Source organism: Leucoraja erinacea, chromosome 13 (assembly GCF_028641065.1).
Source record: "Leucoraja erinacea ecotype New England chromosome 13, Leri_hhj_1, whole genome shotgun sequence".
Lineage (NCBI taxonomy): Eukaryota > Metazoa > Chordata > Chondrichthyes > Rajiformes > Rajidae > Leucoraja > Leucoraja erinaceus.
In genome coordinates, this window is record NC_073389.1 from 11,502,911 (window position 1) to 11,529,419 (window position 26,509).

Consider the following 26,509-nt stretch of genomic DNA (forward strand, 5'->3'; position numbering starts at 1 on the left):
TCACCCAAATTCCCTACATTTCACTTTACCTCAATGCAGCTGAGCACGTAAAGTGCCGCTGCCCACACGGAAGGGCATACCACTGGATCCATATCATCTATGCTCAACAACACAGCTGGACACACCTTTGCAGCTTCAGACTTCATCAATTCAGGCAAATGCTGGCAAAAAGCAATAATCAATTCAAAGAAAGCTGACCGAATCTAAAAAATAAAGAAAGCAGTAAGAATTTCAGTATCTCATTGCTTATTTCAAATATTAATATTTTGCAGATCACAAAATAGTTGAGGTAGATCAAGAAAGTTAAGGGGTCAATAATAATTCACAGTGAAGTCATCAGGTTGTGCTATTGTAAATGAAGCTTGAAATAAACCTTTTCTTTGAATAATTAATTAATTTTCCTCCATCATGGTATCTGATTTCACCCAAGTGACCAACAAACTGTAAAGATCCATTTCTCTCTCATTCGATCTTTTAATTTATTCATCTAGGGAACTGATATTGCTGGCTTTATCCCAAAATGATCCTGAACAAATGAGGCAATTAAACTATCAATATTGGCGGGTCACATTTATCCAGAATGTGTGGATATGGTAGGTTTCCCTTCCATAAGGACATTAGTGTTGCAAGTAGGTTTTATTACAATCTAGTGAATTACACATACATATGTACATAAAAACTAGGAGCATCTGTTTAATAAGACCATGGCTAATCCACATTCCCACCTGTTCAAAGCAACCTTTCAGCCCTTTGGTTATCCAGTATTCATCTATCTGTGCCTTAAAATATTCAAAGATTCTGTTTCCACTGCTTTTGAGGAAGAGTTCTCTAAAGATTATCAATTCTCTGAGAAAAGAATAACTTTCTTTTGTAAATGGATAACTTTTTGAACTGTTAACTCCAGTTTTCAATTCTCTCATCAAATGAAACATCCTCTTTACTTCCACCAAGACTCTACAAGGTCATATGTTTCAACACATTCACTTCACCAGTGGATACAAGTGCGGGGAGACCCAATAGAACAGTGGTTCCCAACATGGGGCGTACGCCCCACAGGGGGGCAATTTGATTTTTAAGGGGGGCAATTGAGCGCGACTGAGGAGGTCTGGGTCCAAATTTTCGATTTTTATTTTTTTGGATTTTCCATCAGGTAAACATATATAGTTTATGTTTCAGATGTTATTTTGAGTAAATAATTTTTTTTGGGTAAAAAAGGTCTTTATTGTGTAGTTATTACATAATCACCGCGCCATCGCTCTTCATGCACGTTGCACGAAGCGCGCGAGGTCATGGGAGAACCTTATTTATTGAATTGGATTTAGAAATGCGATTCAAAGAGCTTTTGCTAAGTTACCCTTATAATATCTATTTCCTCTGTTTTCTCTCAAGTTATATATCACCACATGGGGGGGGGGGGCATCAGGATTTTAGAGGTGATTAGGTGGGGAATGGCCAAAAAAAGGTTGGGAACCACTGCAATAGAAGCATATAAAATTATGAGAGGCCAAGATAGGATGGACAGTCAGATCCTTTTTTCCCTGGATGGAAAAATTAAATACTAGAGGGCATAACTTTAAGGTGAGAGGGGCAGTTGAAAGGAGATGTGCGAGGCAAGATTTGTTTTCTTTCAAGAACAGAGAATGGTGCCAGGAATGCGCTGCTGGAGGTGGTGGTGTAGGAAGATACAATAGTGGCATTTATGGATTATGTGCAGGTAAATAAGAGATGGTCCTGACATCATGTTCGGCACAGACATTGTGGGCCGAAGGACTCATTCTTGTACTGTTCTATGTTCTAATAAGTAGAATGAAAATTTAAAAAAACTGCCAATGCTGTAAATCAAAAACAATAGTCCCAGTGCTGATTCTTGTGGATCACCACTACCCACCGTTTTCTTTGCAAATAGCTGCCCTTAACTCCAACGCTCTGGTTTCTAACTTAAAGCTAACTGGGAAAACTATATATCCTGACTTCATATTTTCTGATCTTATTTGTTAGTTTATTATATAGTAACTGGACCTTTTGAAGATCCAGAAAAACTATGTTTACACCATTGCACCTACTTTTGCTGTTACCTCTTGGAAAAAAAAGCAAAACCGATGGCGATTCTTGCTTTTGAAATCTTTGTTGACTAATCATTATTGTTTACTGCCAAACCTTTTCAGTTTTATTTATTCATTCAATTTTTGAGATTCATTGCTGGCAAGGCCAACATTAAATGTGCACTCTTAATTGCCCTTCTTGAACTGCTCCAGTGCTCCTGTAGAGAATGTTTCACATTGTTGATGAACTCACACCATCTTATCTCAGTATCAACTTAGCCAAATAACCTTCAATTTTTTTTTCAATATTTCAGAAAATAATTATCAAACCTGTGGATTTTTATGCTTGCAATATTTCCAAAACTTGGACTGTGATAAAACTTTTATTAGTCTGTCTTTCAGAACCATCCGCTCATTTTCAGGTAAAAGATCAAGTAGCTTCTTCATAGCCAAGAATGAACTGGTAACAACTCTTAAGTATTTGCCTTCCCTTTCTTCTTCTGGAACACACCTAAAGTTGAAAAGCAAAATTTAAAAAAATATTTTTTTATATAAATCTAGCTTTAGCATGCACAATATAGAATGATAAATATGTTTCTAAACACATTTACAGGTCTAGATTAATTTAGGATTCTGTTTTTACAGGAATACATCTTTAATCATAGCGTTTCCAAATTCCACGATAACCTACTGTGGGTCGCTGAGTGTCTCTGGAGTTTCTTTCATGATGTTATCATCTAAAATCTGTAAAACAGAGAAATGACAACTGTAATTAAAAACTGTAATTACAAAAATTGATTGAATAAATCACACATTCACCAAATGACCACCAGGGGCGCCGGGGCGATAGCTGCCCTGCCGGCAGTCTGTTAGTTTTTTCATTCTTTTGTTATTTTTTAGTGGGTTCAAAGTTTGTTTTAATGTTCTTCGGTTTATTTTATATGGGGGAGGGGGGAGGGGATCGGGGGGGAACTTTTTTTCAAACAAACCTTGAGAATGTGATCAATTTTCGGATCACATTCTCCGGGCTCTGCGGCCTTCCATCGATGGAGCTGGAAGCCTCCTCGGACTGTTGTGAGCCCCACTGCGGGGCGCGGACTTAACATCGGAGCTGATCCCTTGCCTGGGATCGCTCCCACCGCTCAATCAACATCAAGGGCTCGCAGTCTCGGGTGAGGCCGAGTCGGGAGCTCCAACGTCGCGGAAGGTTCGATCGCCTGGCGCGGGGGAGGGTCCGAACGCCGCCGGCTACGGGAGTCAAGATCATCCCGTCAACGGGGGCTCGAGGCCCACGACCAAGGAAGAACAGAAGGAAGAGACTTGTACTTTATGTCGCCTTCCATCACAGTGAGGAACGTGTACGAGTCACTGTGGTGGATGTTCATGTTAAAATGTGTTTTTGAGTGATCTGTTACTTTTTATTGTATGACTGACCTGGCCAATGAAATTCCATCTTATGCTGCAAAACCTACTTGGCGAATAAAGTGTGATTCTGATTCTGATGAAGCTTGACTGTGGATTTCATCAATTAAATTGTTCCAGTAATGCAAAAGCCTTGGAAAATGTTGAAATGAGGGTTGGCCAATAGATGGCACTGTATTCATATATTTACCACGATAAATAAGAAGGTAAACCTAAGTTCATGCACACTATGAACATAGGAACTGGTGAGTGGTTGAGTGGTGGAAAAATTATACATTGTTTTATTTTTTGTCAGCTTCGACCTCTTTTGGGTCACAACTGTGTTACGTTTTTTTTTGCCAAATCTATGAGCAAAACAAATTTCTGCTCAATACTAACCATTTTTATTCCAATTTTAGACTGGGACTAAACTTTAAGTTAAAAGCTTTAAATCCCACTCTATAGACGTGCACTAAATTTTTGGATGGCACCTCAGCACAGAGCTAACGGTCCAACATTGGTAGAAGTACTCTATTTTGCATGAGATGTTAAGCCAAGGTCTTGTCTGCTGTCTCAGGTGAGGGTGAGAGTAAAAGATACAATGGCACAATTTCAAAGAAGAGCAAGGATATTAGCCAGTATTAGCCAATATATATCCCACAAATAACATCACTATAGCATGATCTAGTTGATATCATATTGTCGTTTAAGTGAGCATATCGGATAGGGTGTTTACTGTATTTCAAAAATATCCAAGTTCCAAACTTATTTTATTGGTTACAAAGTTCATTGGGTGCTTTGCTCTTAGTGTCATAATTTAGGATGACATTCGTGTGCTCACACCTACAAAGGGTCACAAGTGTGCAATCCTTAATCATATTTCACACAAGAATAAACAAGTCAATAGCAGGCAGCACAGTGGTGCAGTAGTTGAGTTGTTGCCTCACAGAGCCAAAGACCCGGTTCGATCCTGACCAAGGAGTGTTGTCTGTACGGAGTTTGTTCGTTTTCCCTGTGACTGCGTGGGCTTTCTCTGGGTGCTCCAGTGCCCTCCCACATTCCAAAGACGTGCTGGTTGGTAGGTTAATTAGCTTCTGTAAATTGGCCCTTGTGTGTAGGATAGAACTAGTGTTATTGCTGATCGGCGTGGACTCAGTAGGCCACAGGGCCCATTTCCACGCTGTATCTCCAAATTAAACAATGGAGCAAGAAAATTTACATCTTAACATGGATTAAAACACAAGAAGGATTGAATAATGCAACTGCTAATGGCGAGGTTCTTTTTTAAATGCACAGAAAAAACATTACATAGAGTATAGAATGTACCGCCATGACAGAAACCATATCAAACTATCAATAACAGAATATTTGTTTCATTCCTAAAACGAAGCTGTAAGAAGTTTTGTTTAAACTTACAGTTGTAATTTCCTCTTTACAAAAAGCCACAGCCTCCGATTGCTTATTTGGTGGAAAAGCCACTTGGAAAGCCATTTTTGCTGCTGAGGCTGCTGGACCATAGGTATCACACTGAGCAATAAGCCAATGCCCCATAATACTCTTCAAGTAAGGTGCTAAGTTTCGCTTCACCTGAAGGATGAGTGACTCAAATGCCTGTTGAATTGCTTCTCGGACTCTACGGTCATGATCCTGAGCAGTAGGCAAAATCAAAATCAACAGCAAAAAAATTAGCATTGAAAAAGTAAATCACATCTCTGTTGTGTTTAATCAACAATAAGAGTTGTTAGTAATTGACAAAGAACAGACATCTTCTGTGCCTTTTGCAATATCAAACATATATCTATTACATGGAGAATGTCATGATTTTAAAATTTGTTTCAATTGATTAACAAATTGGTAATTATATTAAATGGATACATGAATAGATCACAGTTTTCTAGTGAGATGTATATATTTTATTTTGCTCCCAATACCATGGAAAACAAAAACACATGATTGTTGGAAAAAAAAGTTCAGACTAAAAAGATGGAAAGTGTAGGAAAACAAGTGGAATAACATAGAACGAGTGTGAAGGAGTGATTGATGGTTGGCTTGGACTCGGTGAGCCGAAGGGCCTGTTTTCATGCTACATCTTTCAATCAATCAATCGATTATAAAAGCAACTGAGAAAAATTTTTAATCTATGGAATATGCAGAAGAAAAAGCTGATAGAAGGAAATTGCTCTTTAGCAAATTAATTAAATGCATAACAGTAGGAATCATTATGAATAGATTTTGTGCGCAAGTATAAACATCTGTATCTAAGAGATATAAACTATGAAAAGTAAAAGCTCCATCAACTATAAATTGATCATCTGATGCTCCAGGCCACATAAAAATTGTTTCTGCCTTTTCAATTAAATAAAATTTATGGAAAGGTTTATTACAATAACTTACATTGTGGAATTCTAATAATAAATTGCCATTAACAGTGTTAATATACATGCTCTTAATCTAAATTTAAAACACCACGTGGACAACCATGTTACACATCAAAGGCCTCTATATTAATGTGTTTAACAGATTATAATCCAAAACCAGATTATAACATGCAAGCGACTGCAGGAGCTGGCATCCAGAGCAATAAACAAACTTCACAATTAACTCAGCATCTATGGAGACACGAGGATGATCAACATTTGGTCGTGACCCTGCATCAGAACTAAGAGTGCAGAGGGTGCGAGGGAGGGGTGAGACAGGAACTAAATAACAGATGGAAGCTGGTACGGAAGGGTGGTGGGGAGGGGGGAGGGGGTGGTCTAGAGATATAAATGATTGAGGATAAATGTGCAAGGAAAGCAAAATGCAGATGGCACAAGTCATAGTTCATACCTGCCATTTGTTTGTTAATTCCTCCCTTATCTGGTTCCATACACCCATTATCTCTCAATCATCTGATTCCATATATAACCCTACAGCTCTCTACCTTTGCCCCTTCCCTGACCTGTATCTATTATCCCTTTCTCTCCACAAATGCTGCTTCACTCGCTGATTTCCTCCAGCAGTATATTGCTTGCAATAGGCCCCAAAATCTGTGATGGAAGCTGGAGTAACAGACTAAAATAGTTAAAAGTATGTCCAATTTAACACTAAGACACTATTAATATTTTAAAATCAGGCTCTTTATTAGAGATGAAGACGGTTCATCTCAGTTCATGAACTGAGATGAACCGTCTCTCAGTTCATCAGGAAATGCTCACACAACAGCCTTTATAACTGCATTGTCTACAGGCCAAAAGGAGCAGAGTGTTCCCATTCAACCTAAAGGAAGTCTTTCAATTTTATTGATCCCAATTTTTCATTCTGCTCTTCTCAATCAGTGAAGCCTTCATTTATTTTGCTCTTCGCATAATTATGGGTTCTGCCTTTTTCTACCACCCATTCTAATTTCTCAATCCCTCCATTCCCATGGAAATAAGAAATTGTATTTGAGGGTTGCAGCAATCTGTCATTGGTCGTCGCACCTGACAGACAGGCAGCCTTCACGTTTAGCTTGAAGCTAGGTGTGAAATAGAAGAGAAAAACATAGAATGAAATGGTGCTCAGCTTGGATGAATACCCTTGCATTATCCCAAGTTCTCCACTTCCTTATAAATATTGAGGCCAATGTCTAAATTGCAAATTTCACTTATTGAAAGTTTCATTGGCTCATTTTCAATAATTTTGTTTAATACTTATGGAGATAAAAAGGAATTCACATACTTACCAAGGAAATTTTGCAGTAAATCCTTGACCAGTAAGGAAGAACTCCTTTTACACTTTCAGCGTCCTTCTCTTTGCACATTGTTGCAAACTCTTGCAAAGCCTAATAAGTAACAATAAATGAATATTTAATTAGTAACAAGAAAATTAGAAACGTCAAACCCTCAAAACATCAAAGAACGATTCTCAGTGCAAATACTTTCAAATATGATTTCATCTCATTTTTTTAAATTAAAGTAGTCGTTAATATGTTGCTTTTTTTTTTTAAATGAGGCAAATAAGAATCCCAGAACATCTTGAAATAGAAAGATTAGTTTTGAATGTTCCAAATTATCTTGTCTACACCTCATTTCAATTTAAAAGAATTGATATTGCATTATACCATCAAACAACTAAATATAAAAATATGGTAATATTGCAGAATCTGAAACTGAAACAAAACCCGCATCTATAAAATGCCACACAATTTCAGGACCTATAAATTTGTACGTTATTGGCTACAGGATAAGTATTTGCCAGGCCACAACAGAGCTCATGAAGTATTCTATTAACAGTACTTGGGATCTTCTACATCGATCCATCACTCCTCAACTTAACATTCTACCACGTTGGATCCGCAAAGTGGGGATATTTGCTAATGATCACAGTGTGGCCAATTCCATATGAAATAAAACCATCTGTACCTGCATGCAGCAAGATCTAGACAACATTCAGGCAAGGGTTGTTAAGTGGTGGCATGCAACGGTCATGTCTACCAAGAGAAAGTCCAGTTATTTACCCTTGACTTTCGATGGTATTACAATCGCAGAGTCCCTTGCCATTAACATTTTCAGGGATGAGTAGATCATCACTTAGCAAAAACTCATCTGGACCAGGCACATAAATACTATGGCGCCAATAACAAGGAAGAGGCTGCATATCCTACCATGACTCCCTTTACTATGCCAAAAACCATTTTACATGGTGCAAGTCAAGGGAACAATGAAATACTCTCCATTTGCCCAGGCACGGTGACGCAAGGCGGCCTGCGCTGGCAGCTGCTATGGCGGAGCCGCCAAGCAGCGCCCAGCTCTGGATGTACCGCAGCCTGCGCAAAGCCGCCGGCACGGCCGCGCTCCTTCTGTGTCTGGACTTCACTGTCGGGATCGGGGTTGTCAATAGGCCGGGGACGAGTGAGTGTGAGTATTTGCGCCACCGCCTTCAGGGCAGAGCCAAGGCAATGGTCCATAGGTACGCCATGTTCGTGAGCGCCCTTAACTAGGTGGCGTCCTCAAAGGGGCGGAATCTATGTGAACACGTAATTTGATGCCAGCCATCCGAGGCGGGATGCATGTGAACACATGATAGATGTGGCCTGCCATCCGCTCACAGACATGCATCCTGGCCCCTATGCAGAACAAGGTTGCCGACCCCTGATTTAGCTTCTACTAAATTGGAACCAATAATTCTACATTTTTCAGAACAACAACAAAAAAAAACTGCTGAAGGAATAGAATGGAATACTGGAACTCAGTAGGTCAGGCAGCATCTACAGAGTCAGAGGGATGGTTGATGGTTTTGGTCAAAACCCTTCATCAAGACATCTGCTGCCTGACTCGTCGAGTTTCTCCAGCAGTTTGATTTTTTGCTCAAGATTACAGCATCTGCATTGAAATCAATCATGTCAAAAATATCTCTAATAGCAAAAAAATTGTTGACTTTAACCATTGCATAAATTCTGTCTGTGAGAATTTGGTGCACATTTCAGGTTACTTTTATTCACCAAATAATATTTCTAATCTTCTCTCTACAGTACTGCAAAATTAATTGTTTCTGTTATCTTAAAATTAAGACAAATATGCACCTGTCTAGACTCAATAAAAATAAACTGTGCATAAATGCTAGAAATAGTAACCACACCTATTTCTTCTTAAGACTTACACAACTAGAAAATGTACTTAATTGAGTAAACTTATAATGTGATGCACTGGCATTGATATCTACAGAAAAGAACCAAAATGCAACAATAAAATATACTTTTAATTTTGTCGTTGCATCCCTCTTTGACATTTTGCGCAGAACCATTCGGAAATCAGCATCCACCAAACTGTCCACTTCTTCTAATCCTTGGATTGCAGGAACATAAGCCAATTCATTGTGTGTGGCTCCAAATCCAACAAAGCCTGGAACTGTTCCCTTGTCTTTGGCAAGCAATTCAGCTGCTTTACCACTGCTTGATGGCTGCAAAAAAGGAAATCTAATTAGTCTCATGCAGATTTCCTTAAAAGGCAAAATATGCTGGAGAATAATTAAAAAATGCTAATATGATATATGGCACATAGAGTGCTCAGTCACAATGAATATAAAAAAAGGAGCTGGTATGAAGGAGCATTAATGGCAGCGTAAATCAAGCACAGCTTCGAACACTGTCTTAATTGTGCTGTGCTACAATAGCAGCTGGAAAAGCATCTGAGGGATAAACTAAAGGTAGACACAAAATGCTGGAGTAACTCAGCGGGACAGGCAGCATCTCTGGAGAGAAGGAACTGGTGATGTTTCGGGTCGAGACCCTTCTTCAGATAAACTACAAAGGGTATTGTCCAGTTCCTGGACTATAGGAAGACACATTGTCCTTGAATTTTAATGTCCCACCAGCAATTTCCCAGTTGCATTCTACCACTGAACTCATCATTAAGTCCAGGGATGTGACAGATGCTTACTAGAATTTATCAACATTTAATGTCCCACCAGCAATATCTACTCAGACACAGGGTCTGTAATCTTATTCTTTGAATGGCATTGTTCAGCAGTAAGGTAACAATTACTGTAGGGGTGGCTACTTTTAATTTTAAAAGTATTTGGATTTGGTTTAATGTGTTGTAATTATCTGCAAAAGTTTAATATGTTTTAGTGTTTTTAAATTCATAACTTCTGGAATATTTTTAATTATTTTACCAGGTTACCAGGTTAATTCCCGGGATGGCGGGACTGTCATATGTTGATAGAATGGAGCGGCTGGGCTTGTTTACTCTGGAAATTAGAAGGCATGGAGGGGATCTTATTGAAACACATAAGATTATTAAGGGTTTGGACATGCTAGAGCAGGGGTCGGTAACCTACGGCCCCCAGGCCAAATGCAGCCCGTAGCCCGAAATCACCCAGCCCGCAGGCGCATTTTTTTCCCGTAATCATCCGGCCCGCAAACTTCCGTCATCTCCGGTACTTCCCGGGCCCGAGGTCGCGGTACCCAGGTGCGGTGACGCAAGGAGGCCTGCGCTGGCGGCTGCAATGGCGGAGCCGCCAAGCGCCGACAGAAACGTCATCCATTCCTTCTCTCTCAGCCTGTCCCGCTGAGTTACTCCAGCATTTTGTGTCTCTGTGGAATATAGACCCCGTGGAGGTGTTGTATGGAATTATATAACTGGTTTGGACTGATGGTGGGATGGAAGAGGTGGAGTGTCTGCTGTCCATATGCTTTCTGTAAGAGCAGTCGATTTACTGCCATTGTTTATGTATCTCCCACAACCTGTTTCAGTTCAGATGTTTACCAAAACATAAATTTTTCATAAATTGTACAAGACAGTGAAAATAAAAATACTGTGCAATGAAATCAAAACACTACATCAAACAGCCCAAACTTCGGTGCTACCCATTCCACCTTAATCCCTCTGCCCGCGATGATTTTGAACCAAATCTCCTCTCAGCCTTCGCTCCTTCTAAAAGACATTCTCCAGCATTGCAACCAAAGTTCCAGGTCGCAGAGCTGTTCTAAGAAATAGACACAACCGAAGAAGGGGCTCGATCTGAAACGTCACCCATTCTTTCCAGCAATTTGCCACTACCTTCAGTGTAAACCAGCATCTGCAGTTCCTTCCTACAATGTTATAGTAAATCTTTTATGCACTCTCTGCCGTGCTTCCACCCAAAATCCCAGCCTTAATGAAAACAATGTTTTAACGAAGTTCAACACAACCTCCTTGCCTTTGTCCCCAGCACCTTCAGTTCCAAACCCGTGCAAATGGTTGGCATTGTTGATACTGCATATTTTGCATAGTGCATATACTGCATAGTGGAGTATTTTGCTCCGCTCTATGATCTTTGGTCAGTGCTCCGGGTGGTGTCCACGAAGGGGCAGGATCTATGGGAACACGTGATTTGTTGCCTGCCATCTGGGGCGGGATCCATGTGTACACGTGATAGATGTGGCCCGCCATCCGCTCAGACATGCGTCCTGACCCCTATGCAGAATAAGATTGCCAACCCTTGCGCTAGAGGCAGGAAAGATGTTCCCGAAATTGGGGGGAGTCCAGAACCAGGGACCACAATTTATGAATAAGCGGCAAGATATTTAGAACGGAGATGAGGAAAAACTTTTTCACACAGAGAGTTGTGAGTCTGTGGAATTCTCTGTCTCAGAGGGCGATGGAGGCTGGTTGTCTGGATGCTTTCAAGAGAGCTAGACAGAGCTCTTAAATATAGCGGAGTCAAGGGATATGGAGAGAAGACAGTCACGGTGGCACAGAGGTAGAGTTGCTGCTTTGTATGTATGGAGTTTGTACGTTCTCCCCGTGATCTGCGCGTGTTTTCTCCAAGATCTTCGGTTTCCTCCCACACTCCAAAGACGTACAGGTTTTGTAGGTTAAATTGGCTTGATAAAAATGTAAAATTGGCCAAGTTGGCAAGAGGACTGCCCTGGCGACTACAAAATTCAGAAGGTTCAGAAGGCAGGAGCGGTGTACTGATTGTGGATGATCAGCCATGATCACATTGAATGGCAGTGCTGGCTCGAGAGGCCGAATGGCCTACTCCTGCACCTATTGTCCATTTCATCTTTAGCAGTTTTCAATAACTACGAAATTTCAGAAACTTTCACAAGCACCGAAAAAGCTTGAAGCATTTTGACAGCTTGCATCCTGTTAGCTTTGCAAACGCAAGGTTTTTAAAGAAAGGGCTCTGGCCCTGGCACACCACCTAATTAAGTCACTTAAGGTCCACAGCCACATGCTGATGTGGGGTAAATGTTTCTTGCACCCGCTGTTGGTGATGTGTATGCCCCAGAACTTGAAGCTGTCGACCATCTCTACAGCAACGAATTGTTGATGAAGCCAGATTTGTGTTCACACCACCCCACATGTTTCCTTAAATTGATTAACAACCAACTATTTCATTTTGCTTGGGGTGGGGGGGGGGATGAGTGTAGATATATACATGATCCCCCAACAAGCGCTAACACAGGCCGAACAGCGGGTGTTGGCGTTGGTGCCGCCAGTTGCTTACCCGCACGTTGCCCTTGGTTCGCTGCTTGTTTTTCCCCCCCATGGCTCGCGCCGCCCGGGCCCGGCTCCGGCTCCCGCTCCGGCTCCGCCACGGCCTCGCGCGACTTTCGTTACTTTCAAACGTCCACGACACTCCAGGCTCCTCTAGTATATTTGCTCCAGGCCCCTGACACGCTGCGCCTGCGCCAGACAGACTGCACTCCGAGCGACCGGCTGGAAACACTCGACCCGAAAATCTGTTCCTAACCTCGTTGTCCCCGCCCGGCGTTATAAGCAAGATTTGGATCTTTGGTTATAAGTGCGGGCGCATTTGAAGCCCGGGCTGGTGCTGAAAGAAGACCAACTGAAATGTGAAGATGGACACAAAAATATGGAGCAATTCAGCGGGACAGGAGGCAGCATCTCTGGAGGGAAGGAAGAGGTGACGTGTCGAGACCCTTCGGACTCGTTTGGTCACGTAAAAACCCGTAGTTGCACTAAGCATTATTGCGTTTACTAACCTGTACAGGTGCTGCAAGTTAGAATGTCATTGTTCTATTTTTGGATACATATGACAATTAAACGCTTGACTCGAATTATTGCTGGAATTTATGTGTTTACATATGCAGTAAATACAAAAATGCTGGGGCAGGCCATTCTTCAAACTGGGACCGAATCCAGTCTGAAACACAGAAACATAGATGTAGTAGGCCCTTCGATCCAGCACCGCCATTCAATATGATCATGGCTGATCATCTAAAATCAGTACCCCGTTCCTGGTTCCCCACCCATATCCCTTTAGCCCCAAGAGCTAAATCTAGCTCTCTTGAAAACATCCAGTTAATTAGCCCCCACTGCCTTCTGTGAGCATTCCAGATTCACAGCTCTGGGTGAAGAAGTTTTTCCTCTTCTCAGTCCTAAATGGCCTACCCTTTATTCTTAAACTGTGACCCCTGGTTCTGGACTCCCCCAACATCGGGAACATGTTTCCTGCATCTAGCTTGTCCAATCCTTTAAGAATTTTATATATTTCTGTAAGTTTGAAGTTAGGAACATGGTTAGGGCTAATATAATGACATTGATCTTTCTCAATTGGTAGAATGTGGTTATTGTGGTCCTGAAGGTAACGGTGGGGACCAAATGTCATATTTCCTAAGTTTAACGATAATATACAGCCAAGTGGGATTGTGAGTAAAAGGATGAGTGCATATAGGTATATATATATGCACAATATAAACACAAAGAGTGATGGGGAAGAACACTACTGGAATATAATGCAGAAATGTACCCACTTTGATGCACAAAATATGACAAATTTTAAAAATGGTGAGAGATGAATATTGTTGATATTCACAAAGGGCCTGATGTCCATGTACACAGGTAATAGAACGCCAATATATTGGCGCAGCAAGAAATTGGAAATTGTATGGTAATCTAACCTCTTGTAATAAAAACTAAGTAGAGTATTGTTTAGAAGAATGGAAGGAGGCATACTAAAAACGTTTTAAACAAATACACTGGCTAAGAAAGCTAGAAATAGGTAAACAGAATAAGAGGTGGGACATTGAGATCTGAAAAGAGAAATAAACAAAGTTTTAATAAACTGCACAAATAATAACAGTTCAATGTATAAATGAAATTCTACCCTCCTCTCAAGACATTTAGCACCCTGGATTAGTTTCCAGGCTGTCCTCGTACATATTAATTATTAATACCACAAATCTAAAGTATTGATTTAAATTGCTATTTCTTTTAATATATCACTTAAAAGTTAATAACTTGTACTGGTCATCAAGTTATTTTAGGATGAGAAAATGATTCAGTTATTTTGTAGTTAGTATGTTAGTTATGGGAGGGATTTAGTACAAGAATTGGGAAGATGGTGGTTGGTGGATTGCGAAGGTGAGACTAGAGAGTGAGAAGTTGCAGTCAGCAGCAAGTTAGCTGGAGCAAACTGCAGGGGAATCTTGTGTTTCAAGCTGACAAGCAATGGTCCAAAACATCACCTATTCCTTTTCTCCATCTTCATCCTGGATGTATTTCTGTTTGCAACAGCATGCTGTTGCTTCCTTGTCGCACTTTCTCAAGCCCTAAAATATCTGCTTGATAATTATTCATTGTTCCCAATGTTGGGCGAGTCCAGAACAGGGGCCACAGTCTTAGAATAAAGGGGAGATTATTTAAGACTGAGGTGAGAAAAAACTTTTTCACCCAGAGTTGTGAATTTATGGAATTCCCTGCCACAGAGGGCAGTGGAGGCCAAATCACTAGATGGATTCAAGAGAGTTAGATAGAGCTCTCAGGGCTAGTGGAGTTAAGGGATATGGGGAGAAGGCAGGCACAGGGTATTGATAGGGGACGATCAGCCACGATCACAATGAATGTTGGTGTTGGCTCGAAGGACCGAATGGCCTCCTCCTGCACCTATTTTCTATGTTTCTATTAATCCAGGTCCCAAATACAGTAGTGAGCCTGATTTGATTATGATAATGAAATGTGGGTAAATATGCTATATGTTATACCATAACAGACAAGTCAGGAGGCAATTTCTTGCAATTGCACACTTTTTTCCCATCCTCCATCTGGAAGGGAGATAATGGTGACACATTTCTTCAGAATCTGGGCTATTACAACTGTTCTAATTATTATTAACAAATGCTGTCCTCACTGGCAGTCAACTGAAGTTTTTATTGGAAAAATATACCATGAATTGTCACAATTCTCTCATTAAAAATGTTTGTCAAGGAGAGGTTTTCTTCAGCGCTTATAGTTTTCTTTGTCTGCATAATTTCATCACTGTTTCAGTGAGTAGCATAAATATTACCTTTAATGGAAATGTCTGATTAAAAGAGGCATAGGATTTTCATTAAAGGATTGCAGCATTTATACAAAAACAAATAAAAGGAACAAAAAAAAAATGGGAGTACTGTTTATATTCAATTTTTAAGAATTAGATTCCTTTAACAGTTAATTCAATACTTTTTGTAAATCAATTAGAATTCTAACTTGAGAATTTGGTTATGCATTGGATTGCAATACATGTATTCCTTGATTCATAAAAGTACATTACACAAATTTTCACCTCCATCAACTTTATATCATGCATGTTCTCGATTTACCAAACTATTGTTTATTATAGTGTTAATATCTTTGCGTAGAAATACACTGTAACAAAATATCTACAATGCATTTTGCCCAGCCTCTTCAATTTATGAATTGTCACTTACTAAAACATTTTTCAGAAATACAAAATGTTTTCAAAATTTATCACATGATAACATGGCATATTTATACAAGGCCTTTTTTACATCCGTACACAGGTAAACAATAAGATCCATAAATAGTTTACGAAACTTTTCCTTCTACACCAAAGTACAATTGAAAAATGTCCCCACAGTCTCTTTCATTTAAGAATTGGTACAGTTGCCCCAAATCCATATGATTTGATCTATTTCCACGTACAGTAAATATCTTTTCTTCAAAATTTGTGAATTTTCGAAACATTTGTATTACAGAAGTGATCTCGTCATTTGTGATATCCATGGTAGTATCCTCTCTGTGGCGGATTAGAATCCTCTTCCAGGTCAACCTTTTTATTCTGCAAGGAGATGCAAATATGTTAGTCAGATACTGAACAGGTGGTGTGGTATTCTGGTAGCATAACTTGCTGGTTTAAGCATCTGAGCCTATGATAATCAATTGGGATAGGTCTCTGCCTCGGCTCTTCAACTCTGAGTAAGTTTCAAGTTCAACTCGGGTGCTTGGCATCCACCACTCACCACCTGTCCAATGTACACACGTTCTCCTCCCATGTCCTGCCCAAAGTTCCAAAGGTTAAGAGTTGATATAATGTTTTTTGAACTTCATATACAACCACGACTGCCATACCTCCATAAACCTCCTCTCTTGTTTTAACTGAAAAAAGTCAAATGTAATTTATCATTAACAAATACATGCTTTTATCTATAAACCTATAATTTTCCAAGTGTCAATTAATCTTAATTTGACTTAATATGCTTAATTTTCCTGACAGTTGATATTAGGCCGAGAAACAGAGGTATCCTACGCGGAATGATTATAGTCACATATATTTAAACAAAATTTACATTAGGTATTATGGACCATAGTGCAGAAGGTTGGTATGCAGATACTGCAAGTAATTAAGATAGGTAAATAAAAATGCTGGAGAAAATCAGCGGGTGAGGCAGCATCTATGGAGCAAAGGAAATGGGCAATGTTTCGGGTCGAGACCCTTCTTCAGACTGATGTGAGGGTGGGGGAGGGAAGAAGAAAGCAAGATGCGGGGACAATGTGCTGAGGGAGAGCTGAGAAGGGGAGGAGAAAGCAGGGACTACCTGAAATTAGAGAAGTCAATGTTCATACCGCTGGGGTGTAAACTGCCCAAGCGAAAAATGAGGTGCTGTTCCTCCAATTTACCGTTGTCCTCACTCCGGCCATCGAGGAGGCCCAGGACAGAAACCAACCAACCGCAGAACCAACCAATCCCTGTTTACTGATACTCTCCTCCGCCTTACGGAGCTGATCCTTACCCTTAACAACTTTTCGTTTGATTCCTCCCATTTCCTCCAAATGCAAGGCGCAGCTATGGGCACGCGCATGGGCCCTAGCTATGCCTGCCTCTTGGTAGGTTACGTCGAACAATCTTTGTTCGAGGCTTACCAGGGCCCTATCCCCAAACTTTACCTCCGCTACATCGACGACTTCATTGGTGCTACCTCCTGCACCCACACACAACTCACTGAACTTCATCCATTTCACCACTAACTTCCATCCGGCACTCAAATACACTTGGACCATTTCCGACATTTCCCTATTATAGTCCTGACATTTTCCACACACACACACACTTTAAAAAACTATGCTATCATTGTGGAATCCGTTTGAAAAAAATATTTAATCTAAATAGCAGTATTTTATTTCTGGAAGGGAGACGAGTACGTAAATGCTAGTTCCCAAAGTTAATTTAATAGTTGCATTCTTAAAACTATATATTAAAACGAGAATATGTTTATATTTTGTCCTGTGCTCTACTGTCCTTTTTGATTCTTTTTCTGAAGAAACAAAGTATAACAAATATCAAAATGTATCAAAAACAAACCTTGCCCAGTATTCTTCACATGCACTGTGTGCCCCTTCTACACAAACCACACCAGGCTTGCCAGGCATACTGAATCCAGTCAGTGAAAGCTCTTTTGCCCACTCCAGAATATTTTTCCTCTTTTCTTTGTTGTAGATGTGGTGGCTATAGATCCACAGTCTGGTACAAATCACATTTTTGGTTATGTTAGCAGGTTGCCTCTTATCATCTGCAAGGCTTTCTTTGATCATGTAAGTGATAGCATGATCTTTGATCCACTCGATTGCATTCAATATACATATCTCGCCACAACAGCTTCTTCTCAGATATTCATAAAGGCCTGTATTTATTTGCATTTGTTGTGATCTGTATAATGCATCTGACCTGGAAAATAGAATGTCACTTACTTTATATTGAAGTTATCACATTTAAAGCACTTCAAACCACATAAATAAATCAGGTGTATGCATTCTCTCAAATCAGCTTCCCGCAAAAGAAAGCAGCCTTTTAAACATGATTTACATTACAAAGCTTTCCTGTATGGTTGAAGGACATGCTAATGCTGCACATTTATCAACAACTGGAAGAGAATTAAATTAACTCTTTAAAAGAGTTATAATTGGAACAGCTGCGAGTAAGAATTTAATTGGTTTATATCTGGGACATATGACAATAAAACACTCTTGACTTGAACTCCTAAAATCCTGTCCTTTGTTGCCTGCAGGAGATTAATCTGCTACAATTTTTCAGTGGTTAATGGTTTGAGGTTTTATTTCAGAGCAAGCAGTTCTTTTAAAAGCATTCCCAATTGGAATTATTGAGTTCTCTGGTAACAAAGGACCTATTCAACTTGTTCAATGGAAACCTGCAAATGCCGAGTTTGTGTAATTTCTCTACAGCAATCAAAAGGGCAATTACAGCATTTCTTATCAGCTGTTCCAGTGACGCATCCTCAAGAGTTTCAGTACCTACAAAGTGTTCATATGACAAACATGTCTTGAATTCCACTGTTCCTGTACTACCAAAGTCAATCTTTTAAGGAAGAGATTGTCAAAACAGTGACAGTGACAACATCTGTCTAATACGTACACTATGCAAAACATTTGAGATTTATTATCCTCACCCTCCTCCAATTTCAAATTTTCTTTCACTAATTTAAAGGATATAAAATAGTTAATACCATTAAAAAAAGTTTATACTTTCAAAATATACTGGAATGTTATCAGCCTGAGCATTTGCTGAAATGTTCTTATAGATGCCTATTATATTTTGTTAATAATTATGGGTAGGGAAAAATTTAAGCTAATTTGCAGGATGGTGAGTAATCAAAATCATGCTTCACTGCAATCTAATTAACTAGTCTGTGGTACAATAAATATGGTCAGAATGTATCCAGCCATGGATCTGTGTCCTTTACTTATCATTCCCAAGAGTTCATGCTTTCAACTGTGCCCTTCATTGAGAACTCCAGGGGTCATGTTCAAGTCAAGTCAAGTTTATTCGTCACATACACATACAAGATGTGCAGTGAAATGAAAAGTGGCAATGCTCGCGGACTTTGTGCAAAAAGACAAACAAACAACCAACCAAACAAACTACAAACAGAATGGAACAGAATCACATATTCTTTTACATATTAAATATTGTGGGCAGAAGGAAAAAGGGAAAAGAACAGCAATTTAAAAAAAAAACCAGTAGAGTGGCACAGTAAAAGTTAGTCCCTGGTGAGATAGGAGTTTACAGTCCTAATGGCCTCTGGGAAGAAACTCCTTCTCAACCTCTCCGCTCTCACAGCATGGCAACGTAGGTGTTTGCCTGACAGTAGCAGCTGGAACATCCAGCAGGGGTGGAAGGGGTCCCCCATGATTTTATTGGCTCTGGAGTTGCACCTCCTGATGTATAGCTCCTGCAGGGGGGCGAGTGAAGTTCCCATAGTGCGTTCGGCCGAACGAACTACTCTCTGCAGAGCCTTCTTGTCCTGGGCAGAGCAATTCCCAAACCAGATGGTAATATTTCCGGACAAGATGCTTTTCACAGCCGCTTTCCCTCAAGAGGCAGCAAGAGTTGGATAGTTACTATTTTTTTCTTATTTACAATAAACATCGAGCTGAATTTACAGAGCAATGCAAGCAGCAAATGTAATCATGAAGCATCAAAACACACAGTGCTAGACGAACTCAATGGGTTAGGCAATGTCTGTGGCTGGAATGGATACTCCAGTATCTGTGTAGGAAAGAACTGCAGTCGCTGGTCTAAACTGAAGAGAGACACAAATGCTGGAGTAGTTCTTGTGTCAATCATAATGCAGGAAATTCCATTTGACCAAAGTTTGTGGAAATACAAAGGAATACCAAAGAGAAACGGGAGGAATTAAATAAACAAGTTAAATTATTATTACTCCTTCACTCGTCTTAACAAAAAAAGTGACCTCTGGTCATTTGAATTAAAGCAAACAATAATATTTATCACTTGAATTTGAATCCTCAAATGGATTTTGGTTTTATAGTATGAACATGCTTAGTTTAAACTTTTTTAATCTGCTAATTTTGGAGCAATTGTTTCACATTTTAAAGTATATGTTTTACAAATACACCATGACTGCTGGTACAATACCTTATTGAAATTTCTGGTAGCACAGTTGGATAATTTGGGGGGAAAGCACAAGATAATGTGCACACTACCTGAAAACAAAACAAATAATTAATTGGAGGAAAAAATGTTTCATGTGCAATAATTTAAAATAATAGATGCAATCTTTATTACTTAAATATTTGTATTGTGATACTGACATTAAGAGCCTCTAAATGGAGGTGTACAGTGTATTGTAGTCTTGAGGTTGGTGAGCTCTGCATCTTTCCTTGTATGTAGTCTCTGAGATCTGCCAGTGCCAACTGATCATCCACCAGAATCTCGTTAGGAAACATGCTGAAAAGAAGTTCCAGTTCAGACACCTGTGCCTCAGCATTAGCAGGACTGGACATTTTCAGGAATGTTTTTCACAAGGTGCAATAGCTGCAGGGGAACACATAAAAAGTCAATTAGTACATGTCAAAAATGATAATTGCAACAATTTTAAAATAAATATTTCTTGGAGGAAATTCTCGAACCTAAGGCATTCACCTATGGACTAAGATTTTTTTTGGTTTTTTTTTTTGTTTATTTTATTAGAAGTTAATACAGTACAAAACAGTACAGTGGAACCTAATTTTAGGTGCCAACTATGTCATACCGTAATCCATTCTATGTACAACCTCTAGTTTTATGTTTTGAGAAGGAAGTAAGCAAGACAAGAAAAAGAAAACAATAGAAAGGGTAAAAAGAGGAAAAATAGATGGTAGAGAATAGAAAAATGTGAAGTGTGTATATAAAAAAAAAAGTGGAAAGTAGAAATAGGAAAGAAGGCCCCTTAAAAGAGAAATTTTCAAATCTTTACTCGGAGATGTAATCTATCCACGGGCCTATGGACTAAGATTTGAAACGACTTTTGATGTATGAACCTGTCTTCATTGAGGCGACAACAGTGGAGAGAGTCAACAGCTTTAAGTTCTGGGTCATGCGTATTTCTGAAGATCTGTCCTGGGCTCAGAACATTGATACAGTCACAAAGAAAACTCATCAACTCCTTCACTTAGAAGATTGAATTCAATAGTGGTATTTTTAAAGCAGGTGTGAATCTCAGAATGCAATGGGGGGGGGGGGGGGGGGGGGGGGGGTTTAAAGATGTCCGTGAATATCGCAGCCAGCTGATCCACGCAAATCCTGGGGCACCACTGGGGACAATCATGGCCAATTGCTTTCTCTGGGTCCACTCGCATGAAGGCCGATCTTATATCTGTGATAATAATTGTGGATACGGGTGGACCCAAGGCTGTCAGGGTAAATGACGTTATTCCACCGACCTTCCGAACATAGAATACATTGAACATCAGTGACACTGTCTGCCTTCAACTAGTCAATTTTGCAATGGACAGGCAGAATCTTTTCAGTTGACTAAGAAACTAAATATATCTGGACCTCATCAACAAGTTTCAATGAAGCTCAGATCTGGAGTCACCATGCTGCACTAAGATTTGAAAATATTACATTTGTGGAACATCCCCTTGCAATTCTGAGCCTGGTGGATGATTTAAAATCAGATTTCTTGTTTCAGAGAAACTAGATTTCAAATTTCTAGTTGCAGAGAAATTATTTTGTATAGTAAAAAAATAATTAATTTGTTGAATGAAAGGCAAGGCGATTACTGAGACGTGTGTTCTCAAAATGCCTCCTATAATTCCTTGAGGTCATTCTGCCTTCAAGGAAACTCAAGGGGAAACAGATCAAATCATTGCTTAACCCACTGATTTTTAAATAAATTGTTCTACCCAATTTCATTTTTTTTAATTTTAACATTTTATAATAACAGCATTGTAACTAGTGGGCAAGTTTACAAGATCAGTAATATCAACCCATAATATGACAATTAATAATTAGCCAAATAGACTATTAAAGCTGGTCTGTCATTCTATATGACTAAATAGACTGGAGTAACTCAGTGGGATAGGCAGCAACTCTGGAGAGACTGAATGGGTGACGTTTCGGGTCGAGACCCTTCTTCAGACTGATGTCAGGGGAGTGGGCGGGACAGAGATAGAATGTAGTCCGCGACAGTAAGACTGGTGGGAGAACTGGGAAGGGATGGAGAGGGAGGGAAAGTCGGGCTATTAGAAGTCATTGTTCATACCGCTGAGATGTTATATGCTGTATGTGGTGGTTGATAGGGTGGAAGGTGAGGATGAGGGGACAAAGGCAAAGGACAAAGGACAAGTATTGTCACATACACCAATTGGTGAGGTGAAATTTGAGTTGCCATTTGCAGCACACCAATAAAAATAAAACACAACATTAAAGAAGAATTTAACATTAAACATAAAACATCCTCCCACAATGGTTCCCACTATGAGGGAAGGCAGCAAAGTCCAGTCCTCTTCCTCTTGTTCACCCGTGGTTGGGTCCTATTTGAGGCCTCCGCAGTCGGCACAACGGTGGCCCAATGTTTTCAGGTCCTCTCACCAGGTGGTGGAGCTTCGGCGTCGGAAGAACACTTCAGCGGCTTAGAGTGTCTGGAACGGCCACTTCCTCTCCAGAGACTGTGGCTCCAAAACTCCACAGGCCGCGCTGGTCGGAGCTCCGACACTGGCGATCTCGGCGAAAGATCCCAGGCTCCGCGGTGTTCAAAGTCAGCGCCGACGCAGCTGGATGCTCCGCAGACCCCACAACTCCGTGATGTTGGAGTCGGTGGTCTCAGCACTCCAGAGCTTACCACACGACGACTCTCGGTAAGACATCGCCCGCTCCGCAATGATGCTTCAGCGCTGCGTCGCCGCCGAAGCTGAAGATTCTGGCCGGTCCCGGCAGGAAACGCCACTCCAGTCCAGGTTGTAGGCCGCGAGGGGAAGGCGAAGATGTGGCTCGGAGGAAAGACGCATCTCCGACCGGGTAGGGACTGAGGGAAAAAAAGCCCCCCCCCCCCCCAAATAAAAAGACTAGACCTCCAAAACAAAACTTTTTAACACACTAAAAATAAAAAAAAGGTGGAAGGACAAACAGCTGCAGGCTGGGCAGCCATACTCGACGGCGCACCCACTCGACTCTGTCCTTGTTGCGAATGGGGGGGGGGGGGGGGGGGGAAGAGAGAGCGGAGCTGCGGGATATTGAGGAGACCCTAGCGAGAGCCTCATCTATATTGGAAGAGGGAACTAAAGGGTGAGGACAATTCCGATGATCTAATATGGAAACCCTCATCCTGGGCGCAGATGCGGCATAGATGAAGGAATTGCGAGTAGGGGACAATAACAGAATGCAGGGTGGGAAAAAGTGTAGTCTAGATAATTATGGAAGTCAGTAGATTTGTTTGTAGTAGATGTAGTAGGTTTGTAGTAGATGTCGGGGGTGTCAGTAGGTCAATATTCTATAAGACTATATGTGATCATTCATAGACACAGAAAAAGGCCTTTTGGACCACTTAGTCCTCATGGATGATCATCATGCACCTATTAATGCAATACGACACTAATCACATTTTTAGTCCCCCATATCCATCAATTCCCCAAGCCCCCAAGAGCAACTTCATGGACAATTAACCCACCTCTTTGAGGTTTTAGAAGAAACCGATACAGCCGGGGAAACCCACGTGGTCACAAGCAAAATGAGCCAATTCCACACAGGGAGCGTTTAGAAGTCAGGATTGAACTTGGGCACTGGAATTGTGAGATCAAAGTTCCACTGGGAGGTTCGACGTGCTCTGCGACTGGCAACCGTGATCGGTCATAATAGAAAGTGCCTCTGTCATAAGGAGACACAGATTTAATCTTGGTTTCAATTCCTGCTTGCTCTCTTCCCTTCCAGCCCAACACTCTGGATTGTTTTCGCACTTCCCTGATATCAGCCATTAAGCTTTTGACCATTGCCCTTCACCCTCTCTCTCCAAAACATTCAATTTCTTCGGTCAGAAACAAGGCATTGCCTGGTTCTGTGTACACTACAAATATGTTTGGAATCTTAGCGAAAGTTTTGAACAAAATTAAATTGAATTTAAAATAAATCAAAAGAATAAGAAAGGATTGTCATTATTTAAATGCGTAAACGTTTCAACTAAATTGAATTGAATGTATTACCGTTTCAACTGCATTGAATACGGTTGTAAAACAATCGGGACGGGTTGTGATTGTTAAATAAAGGAGATATTACTTCATGCGGCCTCACTGGTCAGATAGTGATGATTACTACAGGACAAAACATTTCGCCGAGGACACCTTCGTGTGGACTGGAGCCTGTCTGTATTCGCTGCCCGCACGTCACATATCCATAGACAAACACAAAATACTGGAGTAACTCAGCGGGACAGGCAGCATCTCTAAAGAGAAGGAATAGACGACGTTTCGGGTCGAGACCTTTCTTCAGACTGAGAGTCAGGGGGAAAGGAAAACGAGATATAGAACAAATGAATGAAAGATATGCAAAAATGTAACGTTAACTGTGGTGAAAACCAGTTAAACATATCATGAACTCACCAGATGTACACATCACCTGTCCATGTTCTCCAGAGATGCTGCCTGACTCGCTGCTGAGTTACTCCAGCACTTTTTGTCTTTCTTCGATATATTACTTGGTGCGGCCTCGCGGGTCAGATATTTCGCCGAGGACACATTCGTGTGGACCCTGTCCGCGATCGCCGCCGGCACATCACCTTGCCCGTGTTCTCCAGAGATGCCGCCTGGGCCGCTGCTGAGGCTTGTGGCACTCGGTGCCTTTCTTCTCGCCAACTATCCGCCGCGTTCGTGGACTTCTCTCGGCCACCGTCGCTCCCAGACGGCCGGCCGGTCGCGCACGCGCGAGAGCGAGAGCAACCGCAGGCGCCGTCGCCGGTTGACGTCTCTCTGTCCGTCCGTCCGCGGCTGGAGCAGGAGCGGGAGCGGGAGCGGGAGGGGCGGTGAGTCTTCAAGGACGGGTGAGGAGGGAGGGGTGGGGGCTCCGCCGGGGACGCCTCATACCGTACTCGGGCTTTAACTGTTGGCGACAGGGTCAGGCCACGATCAGCCGCTTCCGCAGCCGGACCCCCACGTCACGTGATTGGAACAGGATTAGGCCATTCGGCCCATCAAGTCTACTCCGCCATTCAATCATAGAAACATAGAAAATAGATGCAGGAGTAGGCCATTCGGCCCTTCGAGCCTGCACCGCCATTCAATATGATCATGGCTGATCATCCAACTCAGTATCCCGTACCTGCCTTCTCTCCATGGCTCCCTTCAAGCTCCATCTCCTGCCTTCTCCCTATAACCCCTGACACCCGTACTAATCAAGAATCTATCTATCCTTGACTTTAAAATATTCATTGACTTTGCCCTCCACAGCCGTCTGTGGCAATGTGTTCCACATATTCACCATCCTCTGACTAAAGAAATTCCTCCTCATCTCCTTCTTAAAGGAACGTCCTTTAATTATGAAGCTATGACCTCTCGTCCTAGACTCTCCCACTAATAGAAACACCCTCTCCTTATTCATTCTATCCAAGCTTTTCAAAGTGATCTAACCATCGCGAGTGGCTGTGGCTTGGGGCATGTAGTTCCTCCAATCGTCTAATTTATTTAATTCCTATAGGACATGAGATGCAAGAAGTGGATATTAGTAATGAAAATAAACCTCAGTCTGGAAGTCTGCAATAAAAAGAGATAAGAGAAATCTGTGAGTAAATTAGGCACCAGCGAACTTGACAGTAGTAGGGAAGATGCCAGAATTAATTCCAATTATCCCCAATTAACGAAGAGGCTCAGTTCCAAAGGAATCTTTATATGTGAATTTTCATTGTACAAGAATGGCTTTTCATTATTTCCCAGAGGAAATTTCACTTTGTATCTGGTGTTAAGGACAAAGAGTCAACAGAGGCAGTTATTTTGCTGAACCACACTCGCATGTGTTTCAGAGAGGATCCAGTTATGAGGTTACTGGAGGTAAGCCAGGTTACCGGTTGGTCTGTTCTGTCAATTTGTCAGAATGGTAACTCAGCTGTGCTCATGGTAGCTCATTGTGTCATGGTAGCTCATTGTGCGGTGATTTCATACCCTAGATACTGGATCTCAACTAAATTTAATTTATTATTGTCACGTGTACCGAGGAGCAATGAAACTCCTTTTGTTACGTGCTGTGGGGGAGTCGGGGAGCGCCCTGTCAAGGGAAGTGCCTTGTGAAAAAAAGTGCGAGTCTTTGGCTCAAGAGTCTTCGGCGAGGAGGCTGAGGATAGGAGAGTACGCAAAAAGCTGGAAAGGACGGCACGCGGTGAACACATGACAGGTAAGATGAGGCAGTATGATGCTTGCAGGGTGTGAGTGGTCAGGGACACGGATGGAGCCTCTGGCTGCTACAAATGTGGCAAGTGTGTCCAGGTTCAGCTCCTGAAGGACTGTGTTGGGGCACTGGAGAAGCAGCTGGATGACCTCAGGGACTTCCGGGAAAACAAGAGTTTCCTGGACAGGACCTACAGTGAGGTTATCACG

The 26,509-nt window shown here is 41.2% G+C and overlaps 3 protein-coding genes across 4 annotated transcripts in view; 1 reads left to right on the top strand and 2 right to left on the bottom strand.

Moving 5' to 3' along the window:
• Positions 1-12,782, bottom strand: part of ltn1 (listerin E3 ubiquitin protein ligase 1) — an 84,855-nt gene extending 72,073 nt beyond the window's left edge. The window contains exons 1-7 of the mRNA XM_055644455.1: positions 12,399-12,782; positions 9,159-9,362; positions 7,147-7,245; positions 4,860-5,090; positions 2,734-2,786; positions 2,373-2,553; positions 30-203 (exon numbers count right to left, since the gene is read on the bottom strand). Coding sequence (XP_055500430.1) covers positions 30-203; positions 2,373-2,553; positions 2,734-2,786; positions 4,860-5,090; positions 7,147-7,245; positions 9,159-9,362; positions 12,399-12,440 — 984 coding nt within the window. The 5' untranslated portion in view covers positions 12,441-12,782. The remainder of the gene's footprint in view (positions 1-29; positions 204-2,372; positions 2,554-2,733; positions 2,787-4,859; positions 5,091-7,146; positions 7,246-9,158; positions 9,363-12,398) is intronic.
• A 2,262-nt stretch (positions 12,783-15,044) lies between these two features.
• rwdd2b (RWD domain containing 2B) lies at positions 15,045-24,746 on the bottom strand. 2 transcript variants are annotated; one of them, XM_055644468.1, is made up of 5 exons: positions 24,543-24,746; positions 20,264-20,486; positions 20,088-20,155; positions 17,496-17,858; positions 15,045-15,974 (listed from the first exon to the last, which is right to left on the bottom strand). In XM_055644468.1, the coding sequence occupies exons 2-5, from the start codon at positions 20,453-20,455 to the stop codon at positions 15,722-15,724; spliced, it is 876 nt and encodes a 291-aa protein (XP_055500443.1). In that variant the 5' UTR covers positions 20,456-20,486; positions 24,543-24,746; the 3' UTR covers positions 15,045-15,721. The 2 variants fall into 2 exon arrangements, with proteins under 2 accessions (XP_055500443.1, XP_055500442.1); XM_055644467.1 differs by having other exon boundaries at positions 24,527-24,746.
• LOC129702634 (ubiquitin carboxyl-terminal hydrolase 16-like) overlaps positions 24,708-26,509 on the top strand; it is a 45,405-nt gene continuing 43,603 nt past the window's right edge. The window contains 1 exon segment of the mRNA XM_055644481.1: positions 24,708-24,963. Within this exon segment, the coding sequence (XP_055500456.1) occupies positions 24,723-24,963 (241 nt within the window). The 5' untranslated portion in view covers positions 24,708-24,722.